This window comes from Pyrus communis, chromosome 4 (assembly GCF_041283825.1).
Source record: "Pyrus communis isolate YQ-2024b chromosome 4, ASM4128382v1, whole genome shotgun sequence".
Taxonomy (NCBI): Eukaryota; Viridiplantae; Streptophyta; class Magnoliopsida; order Rosales; family Rosaceae; genus Pyrus; species Pyrus communis.
The window spans coordinates 8460511-8486755 of NC_142568.1; the positions used below are offsets into that span (position 1 = coordinate 8460511).

General features: G+C 41.3%; 1 protein-coding gene and 3 long non-coding RNA genes across 4 annotated transcripts; 3 read left to right on the forward strand and 1 right to left on the reverse strand.

The window, feature by feature from the left end:
* Nucleotides 1-339: 339 nt before the first annotated feature.
* On the reverse strand, nt 340-1530 carry LOC137721665 (uncharacterized). The gene has a single exon (XM_068460686.2). It carries the CDS (start codon nt 1388-1390, stop codon nt 521-523), a length of 870 nt encoding a protein of 289 aa, XP_068316787.1. The 5' UTR covers nt 1391-1530; the 3' UTR covers nt 340-520.
* A 7796-nt stretch (nt 1531-9326) lies between these two features.
* LOC148697397 (uncharacterized) lies at nt 9327-11503 on the forward strand. Its single transcript, XR_015961220.1, has 4 exons — nt 9327-9594; nt 9689-9798; nt 10330-10396; nt 11219-11503. It is a non-coding gene; the product is annotated as an uncharacterized LOC148697397 (long non-coding RNA).
* Nucleotides 11504-16504: 5001 nt separating this feature from the next.
* LOC148697398 (uncharacterized) lies at nt 16505-18689 on the forward strand. Its single transcript, XR_015961221.1, has 4 exons — nt 16505-16780; nt 16875-16984; nt 17516-17582; nt 18405-18689. It is a non-coding gene; the product is annotated as an uncharacterized LOC148697398 (long non-coding RNA).
* Nucleotides 18690-21951: 3262 nt separating this feature from the next.
* LOC148697399 (uncharacterized) lies at nt 21952-24662 on the forward strand. The gene is made up of 3 exons (XR_015961222.1): nt 21952-22289; nt 22988-23046; nt 24460-24662. It is a non-coding gene; the product is annotated as an uncharacterized LOC148697399 (long non-coding RNA).
* The last annotated feature ends 1583 nt before the right edge of the window (nt 24663-26245 follow it).

Genomic DNA, 26245 nt, shown 5'->3' on the forward strand with positions numbered 1-26245 from the left:
ATGCTAATTACTATGGATATTTCTATGAAAATGTCCAAAAAAAAAAATGGAAACAAGGGATGAACTTTCTGACATAATTGTTAAATATCAAATAAATTCTTATATTTCGTCTAAATATCCGTTGATATTTTCACATATTTACGATATTTCCACCTGTACTAATATTTTAAACACTACTCCTAATCACCATCTAAGCTAAGCTTCTACTAACAAGTTCATTATCCAAACAAAAAAAAATCAGGTGGAATGTCATAACGGAAACAAAATCATGCGGTACAAACCCATTAATTACATTAGTAATACAGAAAAAAAATATGAACATGACATTACACAGAGGAATAAAAACGGCAAAGTGGTTAATTAAGCATTTATCAACTAAATTTTTTTTTCCATAAATCACACCCAAAACATCCAAATAACCGATCAAAAAGTAAAAGAAAAAAAAAATTGAGTTGATAAATGCAAGAAAAAGGTGTGATAGAAAAATCACAAAAATATATAGAAAATCGACATTGTATTTTTACAGTTTATAGATGATAAGAAAGCACGGCAACACGGCGCGTGAATCAAACACCAACAACTCGCCGTTGCCTCCGCTCACCGAGTCGAACCCGACCCGGCCATCCAACAACGACTCAAGCTCCAGCTGCTTCGAAACCCGACCCGCCACGACCCGACAAACCATCATCGCTCTCCGGCCCCTGGCCCCACCCGCACCCGCGCTCTCGTGGGCCACGCCGCTACCAGAAAACGTGCAAATCGCTTTACCCTTTCCACCGTGAAACCCCCACACGCCGCTGCACGCGTCGTACACCCCGACGCCGGAGCTGGCAGGCCCGAGGCAGTGGAACCGCATCACCTCGTTTCCGTCCGCCATGCAGCGGGCATTCTCCTCCTCGCACTGTGCCCCGCCTTTGGACCCGGCCCGGGACCGCGCCTTCACGACCTCCCTGTGCTCCTCAAACCGGGCCACGGTCTTGGACCCGTTCTGGACCTTAAAAATCATCTCGATCCGACCAGAAAACGCCTTGGGGCCCCAGCTGGTGTGGAATATAATCTCGACGACATTGCGCGACGGATGGCCCTCCGGGAGCTCCGTCAAGGACGGTAAAAACGGATCATGGGGTCGCGGTTGCCGGGTTCCGAGTTGATGGGTTGGGCTCGATACGGGTTCGGTTTTTGTGGGTCGCCCTAGGTGTTTGGGTTTGGACCGCTTGGGCGGCGGCAACGGCTTCGGTTGTCTGGATTTTGTGGTGTCGATGACGTCCTTGATGTTTTGAACGCTCTTCCTGCAACTCGCGCTGTTCATCAGACTTTTGGGGTTCGGATGGTAAACGTCTTCGAAGGCTCTCGACTTGCATTGCAGCGACTTCACCCACCCACTCGCCATTAACAGAGCTCTCGACAAGACACCGTTTCGTTCAATACCTCCTCCTCGTCGTCGTCGTCGTCGTCTTCTTCTCTCCTCTGAGCGAGGTTTTTCAGAGTCTCGGGAGAAAAGAAAAGAATGAATTTTGCAGAGAGAGAGATGGCGCGTTTATTAAATGGGGGTGTTTCCAACTTTCAACCGGGGAGGGTACGTAATTACGGGAATGCCCTTCTGAGGAATTTGGAATTACCCACGTGGATTTCTGTCTTTCTTTTCATGGGATGTGGGGAGTTGAGGTGGACTGGAGGAGGAGGCACGTTGCTAAAATAAAACAAATTTCATCATTAAATGGGTTTAATTTGTTGGGACAAAAGAGAAAGAGCGAGGCGTGTGTGGGATGAGAATCTTTCTCTTCATATCATAACTGTTGATTGTATATTGTGCCGTTTAAAATTTTTTTAAATTTTTTTATTAAAAATTAAACATAAATAATAAAATGAATCAAAATGTACAATGAATTGATAAGTTGTGAAGATATCCGCCTGTGTGTTTGAGCGGTCACTCTGGAATCTGGGTACTATGCCCCATCTCTGGTTATGGTATTATTGGGATTTTATATGGAATTGCAGTTGAAATTAGATGGAGTTAAATATTGTTTTTTTATTCAGTAATATTGTCGATACTGAAATATTTGAAGTCAAATTATGTTCCCACATTCGTATATATTAATACTTTGTTATCTTAATTTTTCTGGAGTTAAAGTTCTTTCATCATATTTGAGAATTTTATTTTGTTTATCATGATTTCAGTTTTTTTTTTCATCATTTGTTGCTCTTATTAAGTATGGAAAGAGTGGTTGAAAACCCAACGGTTGAAATTGCAATTGTAAAGCATTATGGCTTGTTTATAAGTATCTTTTAAAATAATTAAAAATGCTTTTAAAGAAAATATTTTTAAGTTTTAAAAGCATTTAAAGTGCTTTCTACTAAAAACACAAGTTAGGTGTTCTTACAAAGATTCACTTCATTTTTTTTTTAACCAAATGATATTATTTACACTAGGAGGGAGGGGTGGGCTTAGCCTCACAATGAACTAGCAATAATGTGGTGCAAATTCGCCTTTGGCGAAAATCCAACCTAAAACCTTTCGCTTACAAGCGAAGATGAATATCACTAAAAGGTAGACCCGGCAGTTTCTTACACAACACGAAAATAACGGGTTTCGAGTCAACACGATAACTAATCGGGTAATTCGTTAATAACGGATTCTTAAAGGGTATACACGTGGGTAACACATAAGTAACCCGTTTCGACTCGTTAAGAAAAATAAATTATAATTTTAAAGTTTAATTACTAAAAAAATTATTATAAAATACAATAGCCAGATTGTATATATTGGTATATTCTATATTAAATATATATATATTCGTATTATTATTCTATATAAGTTTAAAAAATTAAGTTTTATTCATTTATTTATTTTTATTATGAGAGTTTCTTATTATCATTAATAGGATAAAATTTTACTTAACATGTTGTTGTCCAAAATTAAAATCAACTAGTATAGTATTAGTGTAGGCAATAAAACATCCCTACTGTAACATCCCACATTGACAAACAAATAGGGGGTGATGTGCCTTATATGTACATGCCCACCTCCATTTAGCGCAAGGCCTTTTGGGAGCTCACTGGCTTCGGGTTCCATTGGAACTCGGAACTCCTAAGTTAAGCGAGTTCGCGCGAGAGCAATCCCAAGATGGGTGACCCACTGGGAAGTTCTCGTGTGAGTTTCCAGAAACAAAACCGTGAGGGTGTGGTAAGGGCCCAAAGCAGATAATATCGTGTTACGGTGGAGTCGAGCCCGAGGCTGAGATGTGACAATTTGGTATTATAGCCACTCTGACGTATGGTGCGAGTGTGGCGACGAGGACGTCGGGCCCCCCTAAAGGGGGTGGATTGTAACATCCCACATTGACCGACGAAAATGGGGTGATGTGCCTTATATGTACATGCTCACCTCCATTTAGCACAAGGCCTTTTGGGAGCTCACTGGCTTCGAGTTCCATTGGAACTCTGAAGTTAAGCAAGTTTGCGCGAGAGCAATCCCAGGATGGGTGACCCACTGGGAAGTTCTCGTGTGAGTTCCCGGAAACAAAACCGTGATGGTGTGTGGTAGGGGCCCAAAGTGGACAATATCGTGTTATGTTGGAGTTAAGCCCGGGATGTGGTAGGGGCCCGGGCCAGGATGTGACACCTACAAGTATGAAAAATGTGAAAGAATATATAAACACTCGTGATTTATCATTCCTCCATGAGTAGACAATGGTTACACTTATATTATCGTTTAGATTTTTAAAAACCTCCAAACCGTCATGAATAGTGTTTTTTATTTGAGCGTAAAAGTAATAAAATTAATAATAATTATTGTAGAAGTGTAAGAAATGTAAATACACACACACACACACACAGACACACACACACACACACACACAATCACTCGTAGTGACAAGCTTTACAACTTTCGTGAAGGGGTCAACTTCGAAATCCGACACTATAATCCATAAACCTTAAATTTGTATTTAACCGCCGATTGTCGTTTAGGCTTTATTCTTTATATTGAATTTCATTTTTAAAATTTTCTTTTTTGAAAACATGATCTTCTGGGGGATGTAGGAAGATATACGATTCGGATTTTTGATGTCATGTCCCGATATTTACGATTAATTGAAATATGAGTCGATATTATATAGTTTGTAGAGACTATATAAACACCAAGCAATATTTTCACTAACGGTAAAACTTTGAACATAATATCAATGATTCAAACAGTTCATTTTCCTGTATCCTCTAATAGATCATGTTTTCTAAAAAGAAAATCTGAAAAATAAAAATTGGTGAGAAAAATGAAACATAAATTTAAACAACAATCGACGGTTAAATTTTTGATCTATGATTTATATGATTATAGTGGCACATTTCAAAGTTAAACCCTTCACAAAAGTTGTAAAGCTTGACATTACGAGAGTTTATATATATTTTTCTATATTTTTCACACTTCTACATTAATTAAAAAACTATTAAAGACTTTACTTAAACAATAGCCAAGTGATAAATGAGAAGAGAGTGCTAATGTAGCAAACCTCACTAAAAATATCATCAATATAACTCTTGAAGACAATATATCAAGCCAACGTTCCAATACCATTTCCCATGGTGACTGATGAAAATTGAAGAGTTTGATTGTAAGAAAATGTGCAAGGTTCTAAACCTTGAAACATAACTCCCTTAATTTTGCAAATCTTTTGAACATTTGATATTTTGTAATATTCTAATGTTTTTTATTTATTTTTTATTATACTGTTATTTTGGGTATGTAAATATGTAATACTTGAAAGACAAATGCGTTTTTATGTTTTGAATGTGATAATATGGTATGTATATACTTATTTAGTAATATATTTTTCATTTGATTATTTATTGGTTTAAAATATATTTTCCTTAATGGGTAACAGGTCGGATCATATTACCTGTTAATATTATCGGGTCAATTTCTGGTCGAGTCATTTTACCTGTTTATTTTAACTGGTGTTACATGACACGACCTGTTAAGATATTGTGTATGACACGAAAACAATACGAATACGAAAAACACGATACGAATGCCAGGTTTACTAAACGGCAACTCAAGGGAACCCAAAATTTGAATACAAAACTTAGTGAAAGAATGTGATTATAGTTACCTGGACAACGTTAAGTGTGGAAGTCATCAAGTTATGTCCCGAAGCAGGGGACTTTATTTGCTTTCATTTGAAAATAGACATTTCAGTTGGTAATACTACCTAACCTAGTCATGTCAGGTCATTTTCCAATAAAGCCTCTCACATCTAACCCTGTTCATGAGATTAGTGCTTAATTTATGACATTGTTTTTTTTTTTTTTTTTTGGTCCAGCTTAATTTATGACTTTCCTTCACTTTCAAATGTAACGAAACCAATGCTAATTAGTAGTTTCAAAAAATAACAATGATACTTAGTACTACAATCTAGTAGTATTCATCTTCACTTATAAGTGAGAAGTCTTAAGTTCGATTCTCATCAAATACGAATTTGAACCACTTTATTATGGCTAACCCATCGTGAGATTTAGCTCACTCCTTTAGTGTAGATAATATCGTTTGCTAAAAAAATAAAAAAATGTAACAAACACAATAGAGTAATGCTACACTCACCACATTTCATGGAGTAGGATTCTCTCGATCCCCTCCTGATCTCTCCCCTCCCTCCATTTCTATTTAAACGATTATGATTAAGTTAGGTCAACATCTTGCTTGAATTTTTTATATAGAGAAAAGGTCAAAAAGAAAAGTGTGAGGCCATCTCCAACCGAGGGCTGGCCAGATGGCTCGTTTTAGCCCTCTGGCCCTCCAAGATATTAATACTTTAATTAATAGTACATGACTATATTTGCCTCCGTCTCCAACAGAGGGCCAAAGGGCCAGATGGCTCGTTTTAGCCATGTCACAAAAAACCGTCTCCAACCAAGGGTCACATGGCCAAACATAATTTATTATTTAAATTTAAAAACTACAACAACTTAAATTTAAAAACTATAACTTATATTTAAAAACTACAAGTAAAATTTAAAAACGACAAATTAAATTTAAAAACTACAAATTAAACAAAACCGTGAGTTCCCAAAAACAAAACCGTGAGGGAATGGTAAGCCCAAAGCGGACAATATCGTGCTACGGTGGTGGAGCGAGCCCGGGAAGTGATCCGCCCCGGGCCGGGATGTGACAATTTGGTATCAGAGCCTAACCTTGGCTGTGGTGTGTCGACGAGGACGTCGGGCCCCTAAGGGGGGTGGATTGTGACATCTCACATCGCCCAGGGGAGTGATCCTTAAATGTATATTCTCATCCCTACCTAGCACGAGGCTTTTTGGGAACTCACAAGCAACTTCCCAGTGGGTCACCCATCATGGGATTGCTCTAGCCCCCTTTCTCGCTTAACTTCGGAGTTCTTACGAAACCCGGGGCGGGATGTGACAATTTGGTATCAGAGCCTAACCTTGGCTGTGGTGTGCCGACGAGGACGTCGGGCCCCTAAGGGGGATGGATTGTGACATCCCACATCGCCTAGGGGAGTGATCCTTAAATGTATATTCTCATCCCTACCTAGCACGAGGCATTTTGGGAGCTTATTGGTTTCAGGTTCCGTAGGAACTCTGAAGTTAAGCCAGAAGGGGGCTAGAGCAATCCCATGATGGGTGACCCAATGGGAAGTTGCTCGTGAGTTCCCAAAAACAAAACCGTGAGGGAATGGTAAGCCCAAAGCGGACAATATTGTGCTACGGTGGTGGAGCGAGCCAGGGAAGTGATCCACCCTGGGCCGGGATGTGACAATTTGGTATCAGAGCCTAACCTTGACTGTGGTGTGCCGACGAGAACGTCGGGCCCTTAAGGGGGATGGATTGTGACATCCCACATCGCCTAGGGGAGTGATCCTTAAATGTATATTCTCATCTCTACCTAGCACGAGACTTTTTGGGAACTCACGAGCAACTTCCTAGTGGGTCACCCATCATGGGATTGCTCTAGCCCCCTTCTCGCTTAACTTCAGAGTTCCTACAGAACCCGGGCCGGGATGTGACAATTTGATATTAGAGCTTAACCTTGGCTGTGGTGTGCCGACGAGGACGTCGGGCCCCTAAGGGGGATGGATTGTGACATCCCACATCGCCCAGGGGAGTGATCCTTAAATGTATATTCTCATCCCTACCTAGCACGAGGCCTTCTGGGAGCTCACTGGCTTCGGGTTCCGTAGGAACTCCGAAGTTAAGCGAGAAGGGGGCTAGAACAATCCAATGATGGGTGACCCACTGGGAAGTTGCTCGTGAGTTCCCAAAAACAAAACCGTGAGGGAATGGTAAGCCCAAAACGGACAATATCGTGCTACGGTGGTGTAGCGAGCCCCGGAAGTGATCCGTCCCGGGCCGGGATGTGACAACCATTCGGTTGGAGATGGCCTGAGAGGAAGGAGGAGAAGAGAATGTTAATAGGAAAAAAGAGAATGGTAATAGGAGACAAGAGAATCATACTTCAATTTTCATACCAAATTTAAACAATCTCTCTAATAGAGGAGAGATTTTTTAGCGTAACCGTCATACGAGTGATACACCACGTGTCCCTATAGAAATAGTGGGTTATGTGTGTTAAAAGGTTAATAACTTTGACAAAAAAAAAAAAAAAAGGGGTTAAAACTTAAAAATTAAAAGTTTCCATCACTTGCATAAAAATACGTGGTGTACCATCCGTGTTCCCTTCACAACTAAAAATTTCTCCTAATAGAGGTAGGGTCCATAAACACACATGTGTTTATTAGAAAATAGTATAAATGTGGTAAAACACCATTAAACAATAACTTTTTTGACATTTGGTGTGGAGGTTTAATTCCACATATACATAAAAACTATTTAAAACCCTAAGCTAATTCATTTCTCCTTGCCGCATGATTACTTAACCCAGAGACACCGACCATTTAGTTCAAAGATGTCTTTAAGTTCAGCTTGCACGGATGCAAGCAGGATATATATAGTTGTAGTGGTGAGTTTGATATTAAGTTATTACCAATGGAGGATTGCTGGTCATACAAAAATTATCCATCTTCTCCAACGAACAAAGGAGGTATTGCCTATAACAAAATTTCCAAATCAGCGGTCGAGAAAAATTGAGGGTTCCCGGAAGGTCCTTCACAAGTGTTCGTCTTGGTCTCTAGAGGGTCCTGGGACCATTCAAAATCCCTACATTGATCAACCCTTGGTTGTTACTCATTATTTTGATATGAGTAAATTAATATTCCGTTATGCCACTCAGTACTATGATCTGGTAATATTTCTCTTCATTTGAAATGTGAGAGATCTTAGGTTCGAATATCGTAAATGGCGAATTCGATACCAAATTAGGCTGCACATTGTATGGTTTAGCCGAACTTTCTCTCCCCTTAATGTACAAATATTGATGTACTTAAAAAAAAAAATTAATAGTCCGTTATATGAGTATATATAACAATCCTTTTATTTGCACACATGAAAAAAAAGTCATTTCTCATTTCCTTGGGTTTTTCTCTTATGTTACCAACGAATGGATTGTGATTTAGAAAAAAGAACTTGAATAAATTTGGAATTTGAATAAAATTTTCTCGTGAAAAAAAATTAGAATTTGGAACCTCCAATTCACAAGTTTAAATTCCATGTAAATAAGTGTTATTTCGTAATTTATATGTTAGATTAACAAAATAAGAAAATTAACAAATTCTAGAAAATAATATCTCATTTTAATTTCTATCATTTTAAAAATTCTTAATAATCTTAAATTTTTTTCATCCAAATATAATGTAAATTTTTCTAAATAATTGAACGTTGACTTAATTTGTTAGAATCGTATAATTACAAGTGCTGATAATATTTATTTTTATTCAACAATTTGAGAGATTTGCATATGGGATTTATATTTTATATTTTCTAAATTCCATAATTAAGGAGACAGAATGAGATGGAATCTTTTGTAGGAGTTTGAACTTTGAAGTGGGAATAGAATAAAAGAATAGAAACTACAGAAAGAGAATGGAAACTGGCTGACAGAGAGAGAGAGAGAGAGAGAGAGAGAGAGAGAGAGAGAGAGAGCATTACATCTGAAAAAGCTCTGAAATTTAAAACTATGCTAGTAAAGCGACAATATGGCCAGAGAAAAAGCTACTAAAACGACAAGCTCTCTACTACTAGTTTTATCCTTTTCGTACTATAGCTGGCTAATCAAAACTTAATTAAGGCGTTAATTAATCGGGTTTAACTTTGCACAAAGTTTGGTGGTCATTGGGACAATGCATTTTTTGTAGTTACACATGGGGACAATGTGTGACATCCCGTCCCGAAAATGTCGGAAACGTGCTTAGGAAATGACCTTTTTACCCCTAGTTGGTTTTCGTATTATTGTTTTTGGTTACCTTGTGTGGTGTTGGCAAGCTTTGGGCCACACACACACACCTGCACATACACTGTCCCTCTTCACCCTCCCTCTGTCTCTCTCCCCCGTGCCTCTCTCTTCCTTCCCATTATCACCATACGTACGGACAAACACCAAAACCACCCAAACCATCACGGATCGAGGAAACCAAGGACACCATTCAACTCGTGAGGTCAAGGGGAGCACGACCATAGCATTTTCAGGTAGGAACCTCAACGTTTTCACGTCGAATTCACAAGCCCCGATTTATGTACTGTTCATGCAAAATTTATACGTTGAGTTTTTGGGATTTCTAAGCTCGTAGGTAGCTTGGTGGTGTCCCAAGGAGCCTCGGAGTGCTTCGTTGGACAAAATTGGACGTCGGGATCGTCCTACTCGAAGTTGGCCGGTTTTGGTTGTTTGCACAGGTAAGATTTCGTAACTTTTAGCCTTTAAAAGTGGTCCAACGTGATTCTACTAGTTTAGGGCTTTCTTTTGGTCCAAGAATCATAGAAAACGGTTGAGAAACGAAGGAGAATAGTTAGTTTAAAGTTTTTCCCAGTTTCCGGCGACCGGAGTCCGGCGAGGGTAGGCCGGAGAAGAAAGGGGAATATTCCGTCAAGTTTGACGGAATATTCCTAACGGCAGTGACGGTATCCGGTTAGATTTGACGGAATATTCCGTCAGTTTAACGGAATATTCCTGACGGCGTCTGTTGACACCGTCAGTGTGCCTGGCACGTGGCCGCGCGTGGGGGGCGCGTGGGTCCGTGCCTGTGCTGGCGCGTGGGGGCGCGTGCGGGGTCCAAAATTTTTTCTAAAAATATGGTTGTGACCCTGAGGTTGTGTAGAGCACGTGGGTATATTCATTTGTCCATTTTGAGCAATGTATGAGAAGTTATTACGAGAAACGGGTTATGTGCTTTAAAGTTAACGTTTTTATAGTTGTTTCGCATTTAGGTGACACGTACCCAGAGGACGAGCGTGCACACGCGAGGCAGGGGGGCTACGACCCTTCTACATACCAGTGAGTGGGCTTTTGTTTTCCGTATATACCTATATACATTTATATTCCCAGAAATTGATTTAAAAAGGGTTATTTGCCTTATGCCATGCATATTATTATTATCGTTTATGCATCATCACATTTATTAATACTGGCATGCATATACATATTTATATGTGGGTGCTGTGGAGGCATAGGTAAGTGCCAGGTAAGCGTTAATTAACGATTGCATTAATTAGTGGTTGGAGATGCTTAGAGAGCTCATAACCTGCACCCCCGGTGTTAGTGCTCCCGCCCAGAGTAGGGCACAGTCCTTCACGTGTTGTTCACCTCCCGCACCATACGCTCAGCTTGGATCCAAGCTAGGTGCATAGGCCTGTCGTACAGACCACAATAGGTGGTTCCGACTCGTAGGTGACCCGCGATTATTCGCACAGCCTTCACGTGATCGTAGCACTAGAGCGTATATATATGTTACACCCAGGCTTGTCGTACAGACCACTTTAGGTGGTTCCGACTCGTGGGCAGGTTTAGATATCGAGATTGAGATTTGAGCTCTAGATGCAGCCGTACAGGTCACGTTAGGTGACTCCGGCTGCCAGATTACATGATATTGATATGGTTATACCTGGGCACATGCATATCACTTGAGATTGTGGCATGGCATGTCTTGAGCATGATTGGTATACCCTTGAGCATGTTTTGCATGTTTACACATACGTATATATGTTTATTTTCTGGGAAGTATACAGGTTTTACGGCGAGGGGTTAGAAAGTATTTTGTAAATGGTTTTAGAAAGGATTGTTTTTGCCCACTCACGCTTTTGTTTTGCGCCCCTCCAGGTTCTAGTTGCTTAGCCGTTGCGGTGGTTTCCCTTGTGAGCTTTTCGGCGTTCTGACAGACACTCCACATCGTAGGGTCGCCTTCGGGCGTACTATTGTTGTCGTTTCATTTGGACTGCTTTAGACCTGCTCTGAATTTGTATCGCACTAACTAGCACTCATTTTAGTACTTGTATGCTAGTTTTTAATTTATTCGTACTTTTATATTACTACTTATTAGCTTCCGCACGTGCACATGGCTACGTCACCTTTGTGTGACGGCCAGCACGCTCCGATCTCGGTCGGGGTGTGTCAGTTTGGTATCAGAGCCTAGGTTTGGCAGTCCTGTGTCTTTGTGAGTATTCTAATAATTTTGGTGTCTTCTGTCAGAACTATGCCGCCTCGTTGGGAACCCCGTCGCTCTTCTGAGCCTATGTTCCCCGATATTACTCAGTTGGGGGAAGCTTTTGCTACAGCCCTTCAGGCAGTGATGCGCCCTCCCCAGAGGACTCCTCTGGAGACGATGTACAATCTGAAGTTGGATAAGTTTAAGGGCAGTGAGGGACCCGAGAGCGCAGAGCGCTGGCTAGAACACATAGAGAAGACTTTCCGGGTGCTACATAATCAGGGGAACTTGCCTATGGAGAGGTGGGTTGAGACGACCGCTTGGTTTCTGGATACGGAGTCGGCAGCTTGGTGGGAGCAGGAGCTTCGTAGGTTGACTCCGGATCAGAGGATTGATTGGAATGTGTTTACGGGGTTGTTTAGGAGAAGATATGTACCCCCTGAGTACATTGACCGTAAGAAGCAGGAGTTTTCCGAACTGAAACAGCGGAAGATGTCAGCGAATGAGTACTACCGTAAGTTTACGGACTTGTCCCGTTATCACCCTGATGTCGCTGGTAATCCGGCGGAGATGCTCCGTCTTTTCCGTCTGGGCACCAGGAAGAAGTGGCGTTCTATGGCGTCTACGGTCCACAGTGAGACTTATCGGGACTTCTATGAGATACTGTTGAGGATCGAGGACTCCGAGAATATGTCGAGCGATACTGATGAAGAGAAGGACGGCAACCAGAAGAAAGATGACAAAGGCAAAGGTCAGGCATCGCTCGGGGCCCGTCAGACTCAGAGCTTCAAGAGAGGTGGAGCTAGTTCTAGTTCTTCGAGTGGTGGCTTCAGTGCCACTGGGCAGGGTCGTGGAGGTAGATTTTCTGGTGGCGCTAGAGGCCAGAGGCAGGGCGATGGTGGGCGAGGCAGAGCTCCTATTTGCCGCAGGTGTAACAACCGACATTTCGGTGAGTGTAGACGTGGTAGCAACGGTTGTTTCACATGTGGACAGGTGGGACATAGAGCGGCAAATTGTCCCCAGGGTCAGCAGCAGCAGAAACCGCAGCAGACCTTTATGCCCCCACCTGCACCACTCCAGCAGATCCAGGGTACTAGTAGCTACGGCCAGACGGGTCGAGGTGGTGCTTACCACTATCAGGGTGATGCTGTCCCTTATGCTCCGGGGCAGTATCAGTACCCTCAGGATCCCTATTCCCAGGGTGGCTATCCCCAGTATTCAGGCGGCTATATGCCGTATCCTCCAGCCCCAGCGGGTGGTTCACAGTGGTATCAGGGATGACAGTATCAGCAGGGGGAGATTGCCACTAGCAGTGCAGGATCTTCGAGACAGTCAGGCCAGCCCAGTCAGGGGCGTGGTGCTCAGGGACGCGGTGTTCAGGCGAGCCGAGGCCGCGGTGGGCGTCAGCAGGGACAGGGGCGTCTTCACAATATTTCTCTGCAGGACGCTCAGAACAACCCAGACTTGATTATGGGTACGTTGAACATTCTTGGTTGTTTTGCTAGAGTCTTAATTGATTGTGGAGCTACACATTCTGTAATTTCTCATACATTTGCTCAAGCGACGCAACCTCGCCCCACACCCCTAGGATATGATTTAGAGTTGGTTATGCCTAGGGGAGAGAGTTGCGTTGTAGATTGTGTGTACCCGGGGTGTCCAGTGATCGTAGAGGGTGTTGCTCTGTCAGCCGATCTTATCCCGTTAGATATTGTGGACTTTGATGTGATTCTGGGCACGGATTGGTTGCACTTCTATCGTGCCAACATTGACTGTTATGGGAAAGTGGTTACGTTTCACCGACCTGGACTACCTGTGGTTACCTTCGTGGGTGAGCAGAGTGGGGTGAAATATGGCGTTATTTCTGCGCTACGAGCGAAAAAGTTGTTAACTAAGGGTTGTCAGGGGTACCTGGCTCATGTGGTGCTGGATGAGGTTGTTACTAGCAGAATAGAGGATGTGAGAGTGGTCAGACACTTCCCTGATGTATTTCCTGAGGATTTACCTGGGTTACCCCCAGATCGAGACGTAGAGTTCACCATTGAGTTGATTCCAGGTACCAATCCTATTTCTTTAACTCCTTATCGTATGGCTCCTGCGGAGTTAAGGGAATTGAAAGTTCAGCTGCAAGAGTTAGTAGATAAGGGATTTATCCAGCCTAGTACTTCGCCTTGGGGTGCTCCAGTGTTGTTTGTGAGGAAGAAGGATGGAACTTTGAGACTGTGCATCGACTACAGGCAACTCAATCGGGTGACGATTAAAAACCGTTATCCATTGCCTCGTATCGATGATTTGTTCGATCAGCTGAGAGGTGCTTGCGTGTTCTCTAAGATAGACTTGAGGTCTGGTTACTATCAGCTGAAGATCAGTAGGGATGATGTCCCTAAGACGGCGTTCAGGACTCGTTACGGTCATTACGAGTTTCTGGTTATGCCATTTGGGTTGACGAATGCACCAGCCGCCTTTATGGATTTGATGAACCGAGTATTCCAGCCTTACTTGGATAGATTCGTCATTGTCTTCATTGACGATATTCTGGTGTATTCTAAGTCGAAAGCGGAGCATGTTCGACATCTTACTTTGGTGTTGAAAAGGTTGAGGGAACACCAGTTATATGCTAAGTTTAGCAAGTGCCAGTTCTGGTTAGACCAAGTTGCGTTCTTGGGGCACGTCGTTTCTGCTCAGGGTATTTTGGTTGACCCTCAGAAGGTTGCAGCGGTAGAGAGTTGGGAGCAACCGCGAACCGTCACCGAAGTGAGAAGTTTCCTTGGTTTGGCAGGGTATTATCGGAGGTTCGTTAAGGATTTTTCGGTGATTGCCTTGCCGTTGACGAGGTTAACGAGAAAGGATGTTAAATTTGAGTGGGATGATAGGTGTGAGCAGAGTTTCCAACGGTTGAAGCATTGTCTCACTCATGCACCTGTTTTGGCACTCCCAGAAGATAGCGGTGATTTCGAGGTTTATAGCGATGCTTCCTTGAATGGTTTGGGATGTGTATTGATGCAGCATGGTAGGGTGATTGCTTATGCTTCGCGGCAGTTGAAACCTCATGAGAGGAATTACCCTACACATGATTTGGAGTTGGCTGCTATCATTTTTGCGTTAAAGTTGTGGAGGCACTATCTTTACGGAGAAAAGTGCAGGATCTTTACGGATCACAAGAGTCTCCAGTATCTCTTTACTCAGAAGGAACTCAATCTTCGTCAGCGGAGGTGGTTGGAGTTGCTCAGCGATTACGATTGCACGATTGATTATCATCCTGGTCGTGCGAACGTAGTGGCTGATGCACTTAGCAGGAAGTCACAGGGCCGTATTAATGCGTTGTATGCTAGTCGTGCTCCTCTTTTGGTGGACTTGCGTACTACGGGGGTAAGGCTAGAAGCCGAAGATCGAGATGTGGCATTACTTGCTAATTTCCAAGTTAGGCCGATACTTGTTGATCGGGTGCTTGAAGCCCAAGTAACTGATCAGGAGACTCAAGAACTTATTCAAGCTCGAGAGCAAGGAAGGAGGCGAGACCTCAGAGTTCGTGATTCGGATGGCATGTTGATGCTAGAAGGTAGAATGTTCGTGCCTAAGAGTGTGGAGTTGAAGAAAGAAATTCTCGATGAAGCACATATCTCGGCTTATGCCATGCATCCAGGAGCTACGAAAATGTATCATACCATTCGACCATTTTATTATTGGCCGGGTATGAAGAGGGAGATAGCCGAGTATGTGAGCAGATGTGCTGTTTGTCAGCAAGTTAAAGCAGAAAGGAAGAAGCTGTTTGGGTTGTTGCAGCCGCTTCCCGTTCCAGAGTGGAAATGGGAAAATATCACTATGGATTTTGTGTACAAGCTCCCGCGTACACATAATGGCTTTGACGGCATTTGGGTGATCGTCGATCGACTCACTAAGTCGGCTCATTTTATTCCTGTGAGAGAGAAGTATTCTCTGAGCCGTTTAGCGGAGTTGTTCATTTCGAAGGTTGTAAAGTACCACGGTGTCCCAGTGAGTATTGTCTCGGATCGTGATCCACGATTCACATCGAAGTTTTGGGTAGCTTTCCAGGAAGCTTTGGGCACGAGATTACTTTATAGTACGGCATATCATCCACAGACCGACGGGCAGTCAGAGAGAACTATTCAGACTTTGGAGGATATGCTGCGAGCTTCGGTGTTGCAGTTTGGTGACGCTTGGCACCAGCGGTTGGATTTGATGGAATTTGCTTACAACAACAGTTTTCATTCGAGCATTGGCATGGCGCCATTTGAGGCCTTGTATGGCAGAGCTTGTCGCACACCGTTGTGTTGGTCAGAGGTTGGCGAAAGAGTTTTAGTGGGTCCAGAGATTGTCGAGGAGACTACTCAGAATGTTCAGGTGATTAAGTCTAACCTAAAAGCAGCTCAGGACAGACAGAAGAGTCTAGCGGATCGGCGTGCTACGGACAGAACATATGAGGTCGGAGATTGGGTATTTCTGAAGCTTTCACCGTGGAGAGGTGTTGTGCGGTTCGGAAAGAAGGGGAAACTGAGTCCTAGGTACATCGGACCATACGTGGTCACAGAACGAGTTGGCGAGGTAGCTTACAGGTTGGAGTTGCCCCCGGAGTTGGCTAGAGTGCATAATGTTTTTCACGTGTCTATGCTCCGACACTATGTTGCTGATCCATCTCACGTGATACCTCCTCAACCGCTTGAGATTAACCCAGATCTGACGTATGATGAGGAACCGGTGACGATCATTGATTGGAAAGAGAAGGTTTTGAGGAACAAGACAGTGAATTTGGTGAAGGTTTTGTGGAGGAACCATTCAGTCGAAGAAGCTACGTGGGAGACAGAGAATCGGATGAGGGATTTGTACCCTCGATTGTTCTTTGACTACTAGGGGGTTGCTGCGTTGTTGTTTTGAATTTCGGGACGAAATTCTTTTAAGGTGGGAAGGTTGTGACATCCCGTCCCGAAAATGTCGGAAACGTGCTTAGGAAATGACCTTTTTACCCCTAGTTGGTTTTCGTATTATTGTTTTTGGTTACCTTGTGTGGTGTTGGCAAGCTTTGGGCCACACACACACACCTGCACATACACTGTCCCTCTTCACCCTCCCTCTGTCTCTCTCCCCCGTGCCTCTCTCTTCCTTCCCATTATCACCATACGTACGGACAAACACCAAAACCACCCAAACCATCACGGATCGAGGAAACCAAGGACACCATTCAACTCGTGAGGTCAAGGGGAGCACGACCATAGCATTTTCAGGTAGGAACCTCAACGTTTTCACGTCGAATTCACAAGCCCCGATTTATGTACTGTTCATGCAAAATTTATACGTTGAGTTTTTGGGATTTCTAAGCTCGTAGGTAGCTTGGTGGTGTCCCAAGGAGCCTCGGAGTGCTTCGTTGGACAAAATTGGACGTCGGGATCGTCCTACTCGAAGTTGGCCGGTTTTGGTTGTTTGCACAGGTAAGATTTCGTAACTTTTAGCCTTTAAAAGTGGTCCAACGTGATTCTACTAGTTTAGGGCTTTCTTTTGGTCCAAGAATCATAGAAAACGGTTGAGAAACGAAGGAGAATAGTTAGTTTAAAGTTTTTCCCAGTTTCCGGCGACCGGAGTCCGGCGAGGGTAGGCCGGAGAAGAAAGGGGAATATTCCGTCAAGTTTGACGGAATATTCCTAACGGCAGTGACGGTATCCGGTTAGATTTGACGGAATATTCCGTCAGTTTAACGGAATATTCCTGACGGCGTCTGTTGACACCGTCAGTGTGCCTAGCACGTGGCCGCGCGTGGGGGGCGCGTGGGTCCGTGCCTGTGCTGGCGCGTGGGGGCGCGTGCGGGGTCCAAAATTTTTTCTAAAAATATGGTTGTGACCCTGAGGTTGTGTAGAGCACGTGGGTATATTCATTTGTCCATTTTGAGCAATGTATGAGAAGTTATTACGAGAAACGGGTTATGTGCTTTAAAGTTAACGTTTTTATAGTTGTTTCGCATTTAGGTGACACGTACCCAGAGGACGAGCGTGCACACGCGAGGCAGGGGGGCTACGACCCTTCTACATACCAGTGAGTGGGCTTTTGTTTTCCGTATATACCTATATACATTTATATTCCCAGAAATTGATTTAAAAAGGGTTATTTGCCTTATGCCATGCATATTATTATTATCGTTTATGCATCATCACATTTATTAATACTGGCATGCATATACATATTTATATGTGGGTGCTGTGGAGGCATAGGTAAGTGCCAGGTAAGCGTTAATTAACGATTGCATTAATTAGTGGTTGGAGATGCTTAGAGAGCTCATAACCTGCACCCCCGGTGTTAGTGCTCCCGCCCAGAGTAGGGCACAGTCCTTCACGTGTTGTTCACCTCCCGCACCATACGCTCAGCTTGGATCCAAGCTAGGTGCATAGGCCTGTCGTACAGACCACAATAGGTGGTTCCGACTCGTAGGTGACCCGCGATTATTCGCACAGCCTTCACGTGATCGTAGCACTAGAGCGTATATATATGTTACACCCAGGCTTGTCGTACAGACCACTTTAGGTGGTTCCGACTCGTGGGCAGGTTTAGATATCGAGATTGAGATTTGAGCTCTAGATGCAGCCGTACAGGTCACGTTAGGTGACTCCGGCTGCCAGATTACATGATATTGATATGGTTATACCTGGGCACATGCATATCACTTGAGATTGTGGCATGGCATGTCTTGAGCATGATTGGTATACCCTTGAGCATGTTTTGCATGTTTACACATACGTATATATGTTTATTTTCTGGGAAGTATACAGGTTTTACGGCGAGGGGTTAGAAAGTATTTTGTAAATGGTTTTAGAAAGGATTGTTTTTGCCCACTCACGCTTTTGTTTTGCGCCCCTCCAGGTTCTAGTTGCTTAGCCGTTGCGGTGGTTTCCCTTGTGAGCTTTTCGGCGTTCTGACAGACACTCCACATCGTAGGGTCGCCTTCGGGCGTACTATTGTTGTCGTTTCATTTGGACTGCTTTAGACCTGCTCTGAATTTGTATCGCACTAACTAGCACTCATTTTAGTACTTGTATGCTAGTTTTTAATTTATTCGTACTTTTATATTACTACTTATTAGCTTCCGCACGTGCACATGGCTACGTCACCTTTGTGTGACGGCCAGCACGCTCCGATCTCGGTCGGGGTGTGTCACAATGTTACTGAGATAATAAAAACTTAATCAACAAAAACAAGATTAAATTATGGCATACCAAACACCAAAAATGGTCCAGACTCCAAACCTTGAGGAAAATGGGCAAAATTCAAATTAAAGGGGGTGTTATATTAATGTTATTTTTATCATCTAATTGTTCCATCATTTGTATCATCTCTTTAAAAGAGATGAGAACCACATGTGTTGACGGATCATATCTCTATTACGAAGATGGTACAAGTAGATGGTAAATATAGCATTACTCAGGATGTTAATGTGGTAATTATGAGATTATGTATGGGCTTTAGCTAAACGAAGTGCAGTGCATGGTGTATTAGGGTTTAGAGAGTCCAAAAAGCAGCAACCATGCATGTTTGCAGTGACTGGCTGGTGGAGTTTTGACAGCCTTTGCTCTCACGCTTGCAAAATCTGTTTGAGCAGTTCCCGGGAACTGCGTTCTATGCAAAGTGTGCTACATTTGGTTTCCGCCTCCAAAATTTCCACTTTATTTTTCTCTTACCTTTCAAATTCACAAGTGTTCTCATGGTCACTAGGTGTTTGATTGAGAAACGCATAGTCACTCGTTATTAAATTTGATGTCAACAGTGAAGAATACATGAAGAGTAATGCTACGGAAATTAAATTAATAAACCAAATGAGGTGTCATCAATAAAAAATGAGCACGTTTATCAATGATTGAATAATAATTCAATCACCAACTTCCATGTCATTTAGTCTACAAATTTAGTCTTCCTAGCATTATTTGTCACATCCCAGCCCGGGCCTTCACCACATCCCGAGCTCAACTCCACCATAGCACGATATTGTCCGCTTTGGGCCTCAACCACGCCCTCACGGTTTTGTTTCTAGGAACTCACACAAGAACTTCCCAATGGGTCACCCATCTTGGGATTGCTCTCGCGCGAACTCGCTTATCTTCGGAGTTTCGATGGAACCCGAAGCCAGTGAGCTCCCAAAAGGCCTTGTGCTAGGTAGAGATGAGAATATACATATAAGGCTTATAGGGTCCACTCCCCTGTACGATGTAGGATGTTACATTATTCATACATGAATATGTTTTCAGTGTTTTAATATTAACCTTGTAAATCAAATCTAATGATAAATGTCCATGAATTCTTGGTTATTACATATTATTCCTTTTTACAACATCATTTGTTTTTTTTGTTAATTTGATGTAGATGACATAACGCATTGAAAAACAGTTTGAGAAGCACAAATCCTACCAGGCTAGCAGGCTCAAACATTGTGGATATGGTTACGGTGTCCGATTTGGACCATGACCTGTCATTTTGAAGAGAACTATGTCACCATGAAGATTTCGTGACTAATAAGCATTTACTACCACAAAAACAACATTCTAAGATGTTTTTATTTTTATTTTTTATTTATGTTTCGAATGTCGCAAATGTGAAAACGAAATGAAAAGAGACTAAAGTTCTCATGTCACTCTAGTGAAACTAATGTCTCCTTCAACACTTTGTTGCGTTGTGTCACAATTACTTTAATTTTCAATGTCAAAATTCAAACTTGAGTATAATGAGAAATGCACACACGCAACTTTAAACAACTAGCCTAATCTCCATATATGGTCATACATATTATGGTTGAGTTTTTCACTTATTTAATTCCAATGCACATAAGTTTTATAATTAAGCAAGGTGCTGAGGTGGTTGAGACAATTAATAGAAAGTCATCAAGAGCAAGCAAGACAGAGCTCCTATGGAAACTAAAGAAAGAAAACAATGATGGGAAGAAAAGAAAACAAAAGAAAACGAAGACGTTGGCTTTTCAAGGGGAGATACGTGCCCTTTTCTCAGACCCTAATTTACGGGGCGGGGGTTTACTGGCATATCTTTTGACCAACTTTGGGTCATGGATTGGAAACATCAATGCTATGTCGGTTTGAGATGATGGATAAAGAATTCAACTCTCCCGCTGCTTTATTTAATACATGCACAAATTCTTATACACCTTCATCTCCAGCATCATTTAAGGCAACTTCTATTTCTCTATCCCCATTTTTATAGTGCTTGGAAGTAAGGCCAACAAAGGAAAATACCAAATTATTATAGTCAAATTTAGGAACTTTAATGACAAGCTCATAATACTGTTTATTTTATCGAAAAATTATATTTTTACACTAAAAAGTTAATCCTGGTACTATTCACTTTACCTTTTATTTTGTCCTTATCGTTAAAATTCAAAGTTTTCAAGTTATTTTCATTAGTTTTCCTTTATAATTAATGATTGATATGTTAATTTGAAGTTTTATAAACACATTTTTACACTAAAAAGTTAATCCTGATACTATTCACTTTACATTTTATATTGTCCTTATCGTTAAAACTCAAAATTTTCAAGCTATTTTCATTAGTGTTAATTTGAAGTCTTATGTCAAATTTTAAACTTTTCCAACCAAGTTGTTAAATGTTATTTTATTATTAAATAGAGTTTTAGATGCTTGTAATTATTAAAAAACTGTTGAAACAAAATTTTTATTAGTTCAAATGTTAGTGGAATAAGGGATCCAACATAAAAATGAATTAAAGATAAATTTGACTTTAATGTCAAATTTGACTCCAAATCACAAAGCCTTCAAATTCAGTCAGCAAATAACACTTCGGTTCGATAGACTTTTAATGTTAAATATACACAGTGACATTCTACCTAGGATTTTCACATCTCATTTGAAGATGTTCTAAGATACTTCAAAATTTTCAACCGTTAGATCTTCTTTATTAAAAATATAATAATAATAATTTAGTAGTTAAAAAAAGTAATCTAATATAGTCTTAGATTGTTTCGGGTTAGCCTCGATTAATAGCATAACTGTGACAACCCGTTCCAAATTTTACGTTTTTATTTTATTTAAAAAGCGTGAATTTACGAAATTGCCCTAGAGGCAAGGACTTTGACTTCTGTTGACCATCGTCTAGAGAGACGTATGACTTATTCTTGTAACATATTCTCGTAATACTCGTGGATGTGAACGCATAGGCGAAAGCCGTTTGCGAGTCCGGATTATAACGGTATAGTTACGGACGTTCGAAATTGGTTATTCAAGGTTTAGTGTTGATTAAATTAAATCCCCAATAAGAAATTGGTTATTTAAGGTGAAGCCCAATCAGAAAAAGGAAAAAAAAAAAAAATCCCAGCTTTCGCGTGGGTTTTTCCCACTCACGACCACCCACTTTCCAAGGCCGATTCCGGCCAACTCCGGTGGATTTTTTCGATGCCACCACCACTATCTTGAAGCTCTCATTCCCCTCTACAAAACCCAGCCAAGAACCACCTTGATTAACCATGGTATGAGGCGGTTTGAGGCCACGAAAGTTGACGAAAATCAATGGTGCTCCGGCCACCCTTCTCGATTTTCCAGCAAATCGGCAAAGCAATGGCCGATGCCACCACTTGGGCTTTGTAGACCATCATCCCAGGAGCAAAACCCAACCAACCTTGACCCCGTTGGACCACCGTAGACGACGAATCGATGTCGGGACGTTTTAGGCCCCCGCCGGCTTCGTGGGCAAAATTGACCATCTTCCGTCCACTTTTGGACTTCGTGGCAGGTATTAAAGTTTCTCCACTCACTGATATCTTCATTTCTGTGAAGTTTGAGAATTTTTGGAAATAGTTGCATTTTCCGGCGAGTCGGGGCGGCCGACCGCCACCCGCGGCGGCGCGTGCGGCGGCGCGTGGCCAGTGGGCCACCAATGCTATTTTTAGGCTATGTCAAATGTCTTGAATTCATTTTTGTCATTTGAATGACGTAGGTTGATAGTTGGAACCTAAATTCGTTACGATACGTTACTTGATAAAATGTGAATCGATGATCCGACCGTTGGATCGTCACCAAAATTGGATACATTATAATACGTAATATTTAAAGATTATAGGAATTTACGGATCGGGAATCCGACTTACGGATCTTCCTGAATTGGATTTGTAATTTAGTAAAATAAATGTTCACGGCCACTTGTTTTAGGCAATTGGCGGAGATCTGACCGTTGGATCGTAATGAAATTTTAATATGTTATTCTAGAAACATATTGTGGATCGTTGGGAGTTGCGGATTGGAAATCTGATATGCGGATTTTCCGGGTCAAGTTATACAGGGTTGTAAACCCTACCGTCGATCTTTGATCGACGGTTGACTTGTGGTCAATGGGTATCAAACTATTTTAGAATGTCGTTGAGGTTGTTTTTTATGTGAATTACCTATTCTATGGATAAGAGTTCTGAGATGTGATTTGATAATTGGTCACAGGGACCAATCATTCAGGACGCCTCGATGCGTGCGCTAGAGAATCATAGCGTGGACTCCAGGTGAGTGCATCTTTTCCTTTTTATCGTACATATTATTGAGAGTTCTATCGACACTTTTAAATTGATTAGGCATATTACTTTCATACATATTTATTGTGAATGCTTGAAGTACTATATGAACTACGAATAACTTGATCCATGTCTAGGGTACGTAGGCAGTCTAACGAGACGTTAGATGCAACCATAAAATATTTGAGACAAAAGCCTTGCTTGGGAAATTGAGTAATGCGAAAGAAATTTGTAAAGGCAAGTTTTAGTTTTGTGAATTAGTTAGTTAAATTAGAGTTAATTGGGTTGTCATGGATAATTATCCCTGAAAATAAGTAGTTTGGGAGTATGGCGTTACTGATTGTACACTTCACACCATATTGTTTATAATTGAAAATGCTACGACATGGTTAAGTAGTAGATTGCATCATGATATATCCATATGTATATTACTTGCATATAATTATTGGGAATGCTTTCAAGTGCAAAGGTGAACTCAGGACACCCACGTAAGTTCAGGTGAGTGTTATGGTAATAGTTGAATCGATTGCGTTATAGCATGACTACAATTATGAGTTAGGCAATTTCGATACTGTCGTACTGGTTGCCATGAGTTGCACATGTTATATTGAGATGCATTGAGAGCTCATAAACCTGCACCCTGGTGTTAGTGCTCCCGCCCGTGGCTAGGGCACAGTCCTTCACGTGATGTTCACCTCCCGCACCTTACGCTCACCTTGGATTCAAGGTAGGTGCACAGTCCTGTCGTACAGACCACTTTAGGTGGTTCCGACTCGTAGGTGACCCGCGATTATTCGCCCAGTCTTCACGTGATCGTAGCACTTAAGCGTATTTATTTACACCCAGTCCTGTCGTACAGACCACTTTAGGTGGTTCCGACTCGTGTGCAGGTATACTTATTGAGCTATTGGCTAGCCAGGATTGATGAGATATGGATAAGTCGTACAGGTCACTATAGGTGACTCCGACTTATATGCTAGCCATGATTGATGAGATATGGATAAGTCGTACAGGTCACTATAGGTAACTCCGACTTATATGATAGCCAGGATTGATGAGATATGGATAAGTCGTACAAGTCACTATAGGTGACTCCGACTTATATGCTAGCCATGATTGATGAGATATGGATAAGATGTACAAGTCATTTTAGATGACTCTGACTGATATATCACTTTGTATTGATTTAGCTCATTTGGCCTACTTATTAATGTATGGTGGAGTCGATGGCAAACTGTGGTTTTGGTCATTTCTGAGTATGGTTTGGATATATGTATATATGTTGTACTGTCTTATGGAAAACGATACGGGTTTTACATTTAGGGGCATTACTTTTTGAGGGGTAGTAACTTTGGGAAGCTTGGTTTTATTGCTTACTCACACCTTCTGTTTGGTGCCGTCCAGGTTTTAACTGCTGAGTTTGTATCGACAAGAATCTGTGGCGAATCTTAGTATTGATGGATATTTTTGAGGGTATGATTCTTACCCACACTACTGTACCTTACTTATGCTCTGACATCGCGTGTGAAATGGGTTCGCTCCCACTCGTAGCGCACTCTGGTATTTAGACACTTTTAGATTCAAATTCATTCACTTTTTATACACTATCACATTTTATGGCTTCGTCACCTTCCAGGTGTCGGCCAGCACAGCTCAATTCAGGGTCCAAGTGGACTTTCTGGGTCGGGGTGTGTCAATAACCAAGACAACACATGGATTTCAAGTGATTCATTGTTTTTTTGTTATTTCAAATTCAAGATATTATATTGTATTTAGTATGAGGCCATCTCCAACCTAGAGGACCGAAAATAACCTGAAAACAGTCTCCAACTGAGGGTTAGGGCAGAGGGCTCGTGGGTCCCACATAATTTGAAAGGGCTGGTTGGAATTTTTTTTTTAAACTGTCGGTTTTGCTGTCGGTTATAACCGACAAAAATAAAAGAAATAGTGTCGGTTATAACTGACATAAATAGCATGGAAAATTTTGAATATAACGGTTAGCTGACCTCAGCTAGCGGTTATTTTTTAATTTTTTTTACAGTTTTATTTATTTTTTTATTTACAAATTTTTTTTCCTATAACTGTTTTTTTTTTTTTTTTCTCTATAACTTCCTATAACTTCTATTTTACAAAATTTGTTTCATATTTTTTTTAAATTCTATTTTTTTCCTGTAACTTCCATTTTACAAAATTTGTTTCATATATATATTTTTTTAAATTCTATTTTTTTTCCTATAACTTCTATTTTACAAAATTTGTTTCCTATTTTTTTAAATTCCATTTTTTTCCTATAACTTCTATTTCACAAAATTTGTTTCATATATATATATTTGTTTCCTATAACTTCTATTTTACAAAGTTTATCTAAGTGTTTGATTGGCCCAATGTACCATTTCCATGATGTAGGCATTGATTTTACATGTGACAGATCTTGGTAGATTACAAGAAACCTCTTGATATTTTTGATTCCATTGAGTGGTCCAGAATCCTTGCTCTTGCTTATTTCCATAAGGTTAGTCTAGAACCCTGGATTTGAGTGAATGAGAATTACCCACAATAGACCTTGTGAATATAAATTAGAATTACCATGTTATTACTTGGAATCCAGGTAGGGAATTATGTAGAATTCCTTTATTAAATTTTGTGCACTGATATGTGATCTAGTTGATTGATTAATGTAATTAAATGTTAATATCGTGTCTCCTTGATTCATGGAATGGGTTACTTAAGGTGATTGTGGAATGATGTTGAATATGATTGTTATTAATACGATTAGATCAATGATCAATGCGACTAAAGGATACTATTGTGCTTTGTTGATTCTCTGATATATTACATGCTATGGATTGCGATTTGATGTTGAAACATAATGGTTTATATGATGGATGAAATAGAAACCTTGATTGTCATGTGGGTTCGTTATGTAGCTTGAATCGAATAATTCATGCTTGTCAAGTCCATATGTTTGATGGAGGAATGTTATGCCTTTCAGCTTGAATGGACTGTGATATATGTCGAGTTGTAGCGAAGGACGAACTACGAATGCCTTGATCCCTGTTGAGGGTGCCTAGACAGTCTAACGAGGAGGTTAGATGCAGCCATAAAATATACAGAACTTACTACGCAATTTGGACCTTAAGTGGTGCTTCATTTATATCTCGAAGACAAGGTATGCTAGATATACGAGTAT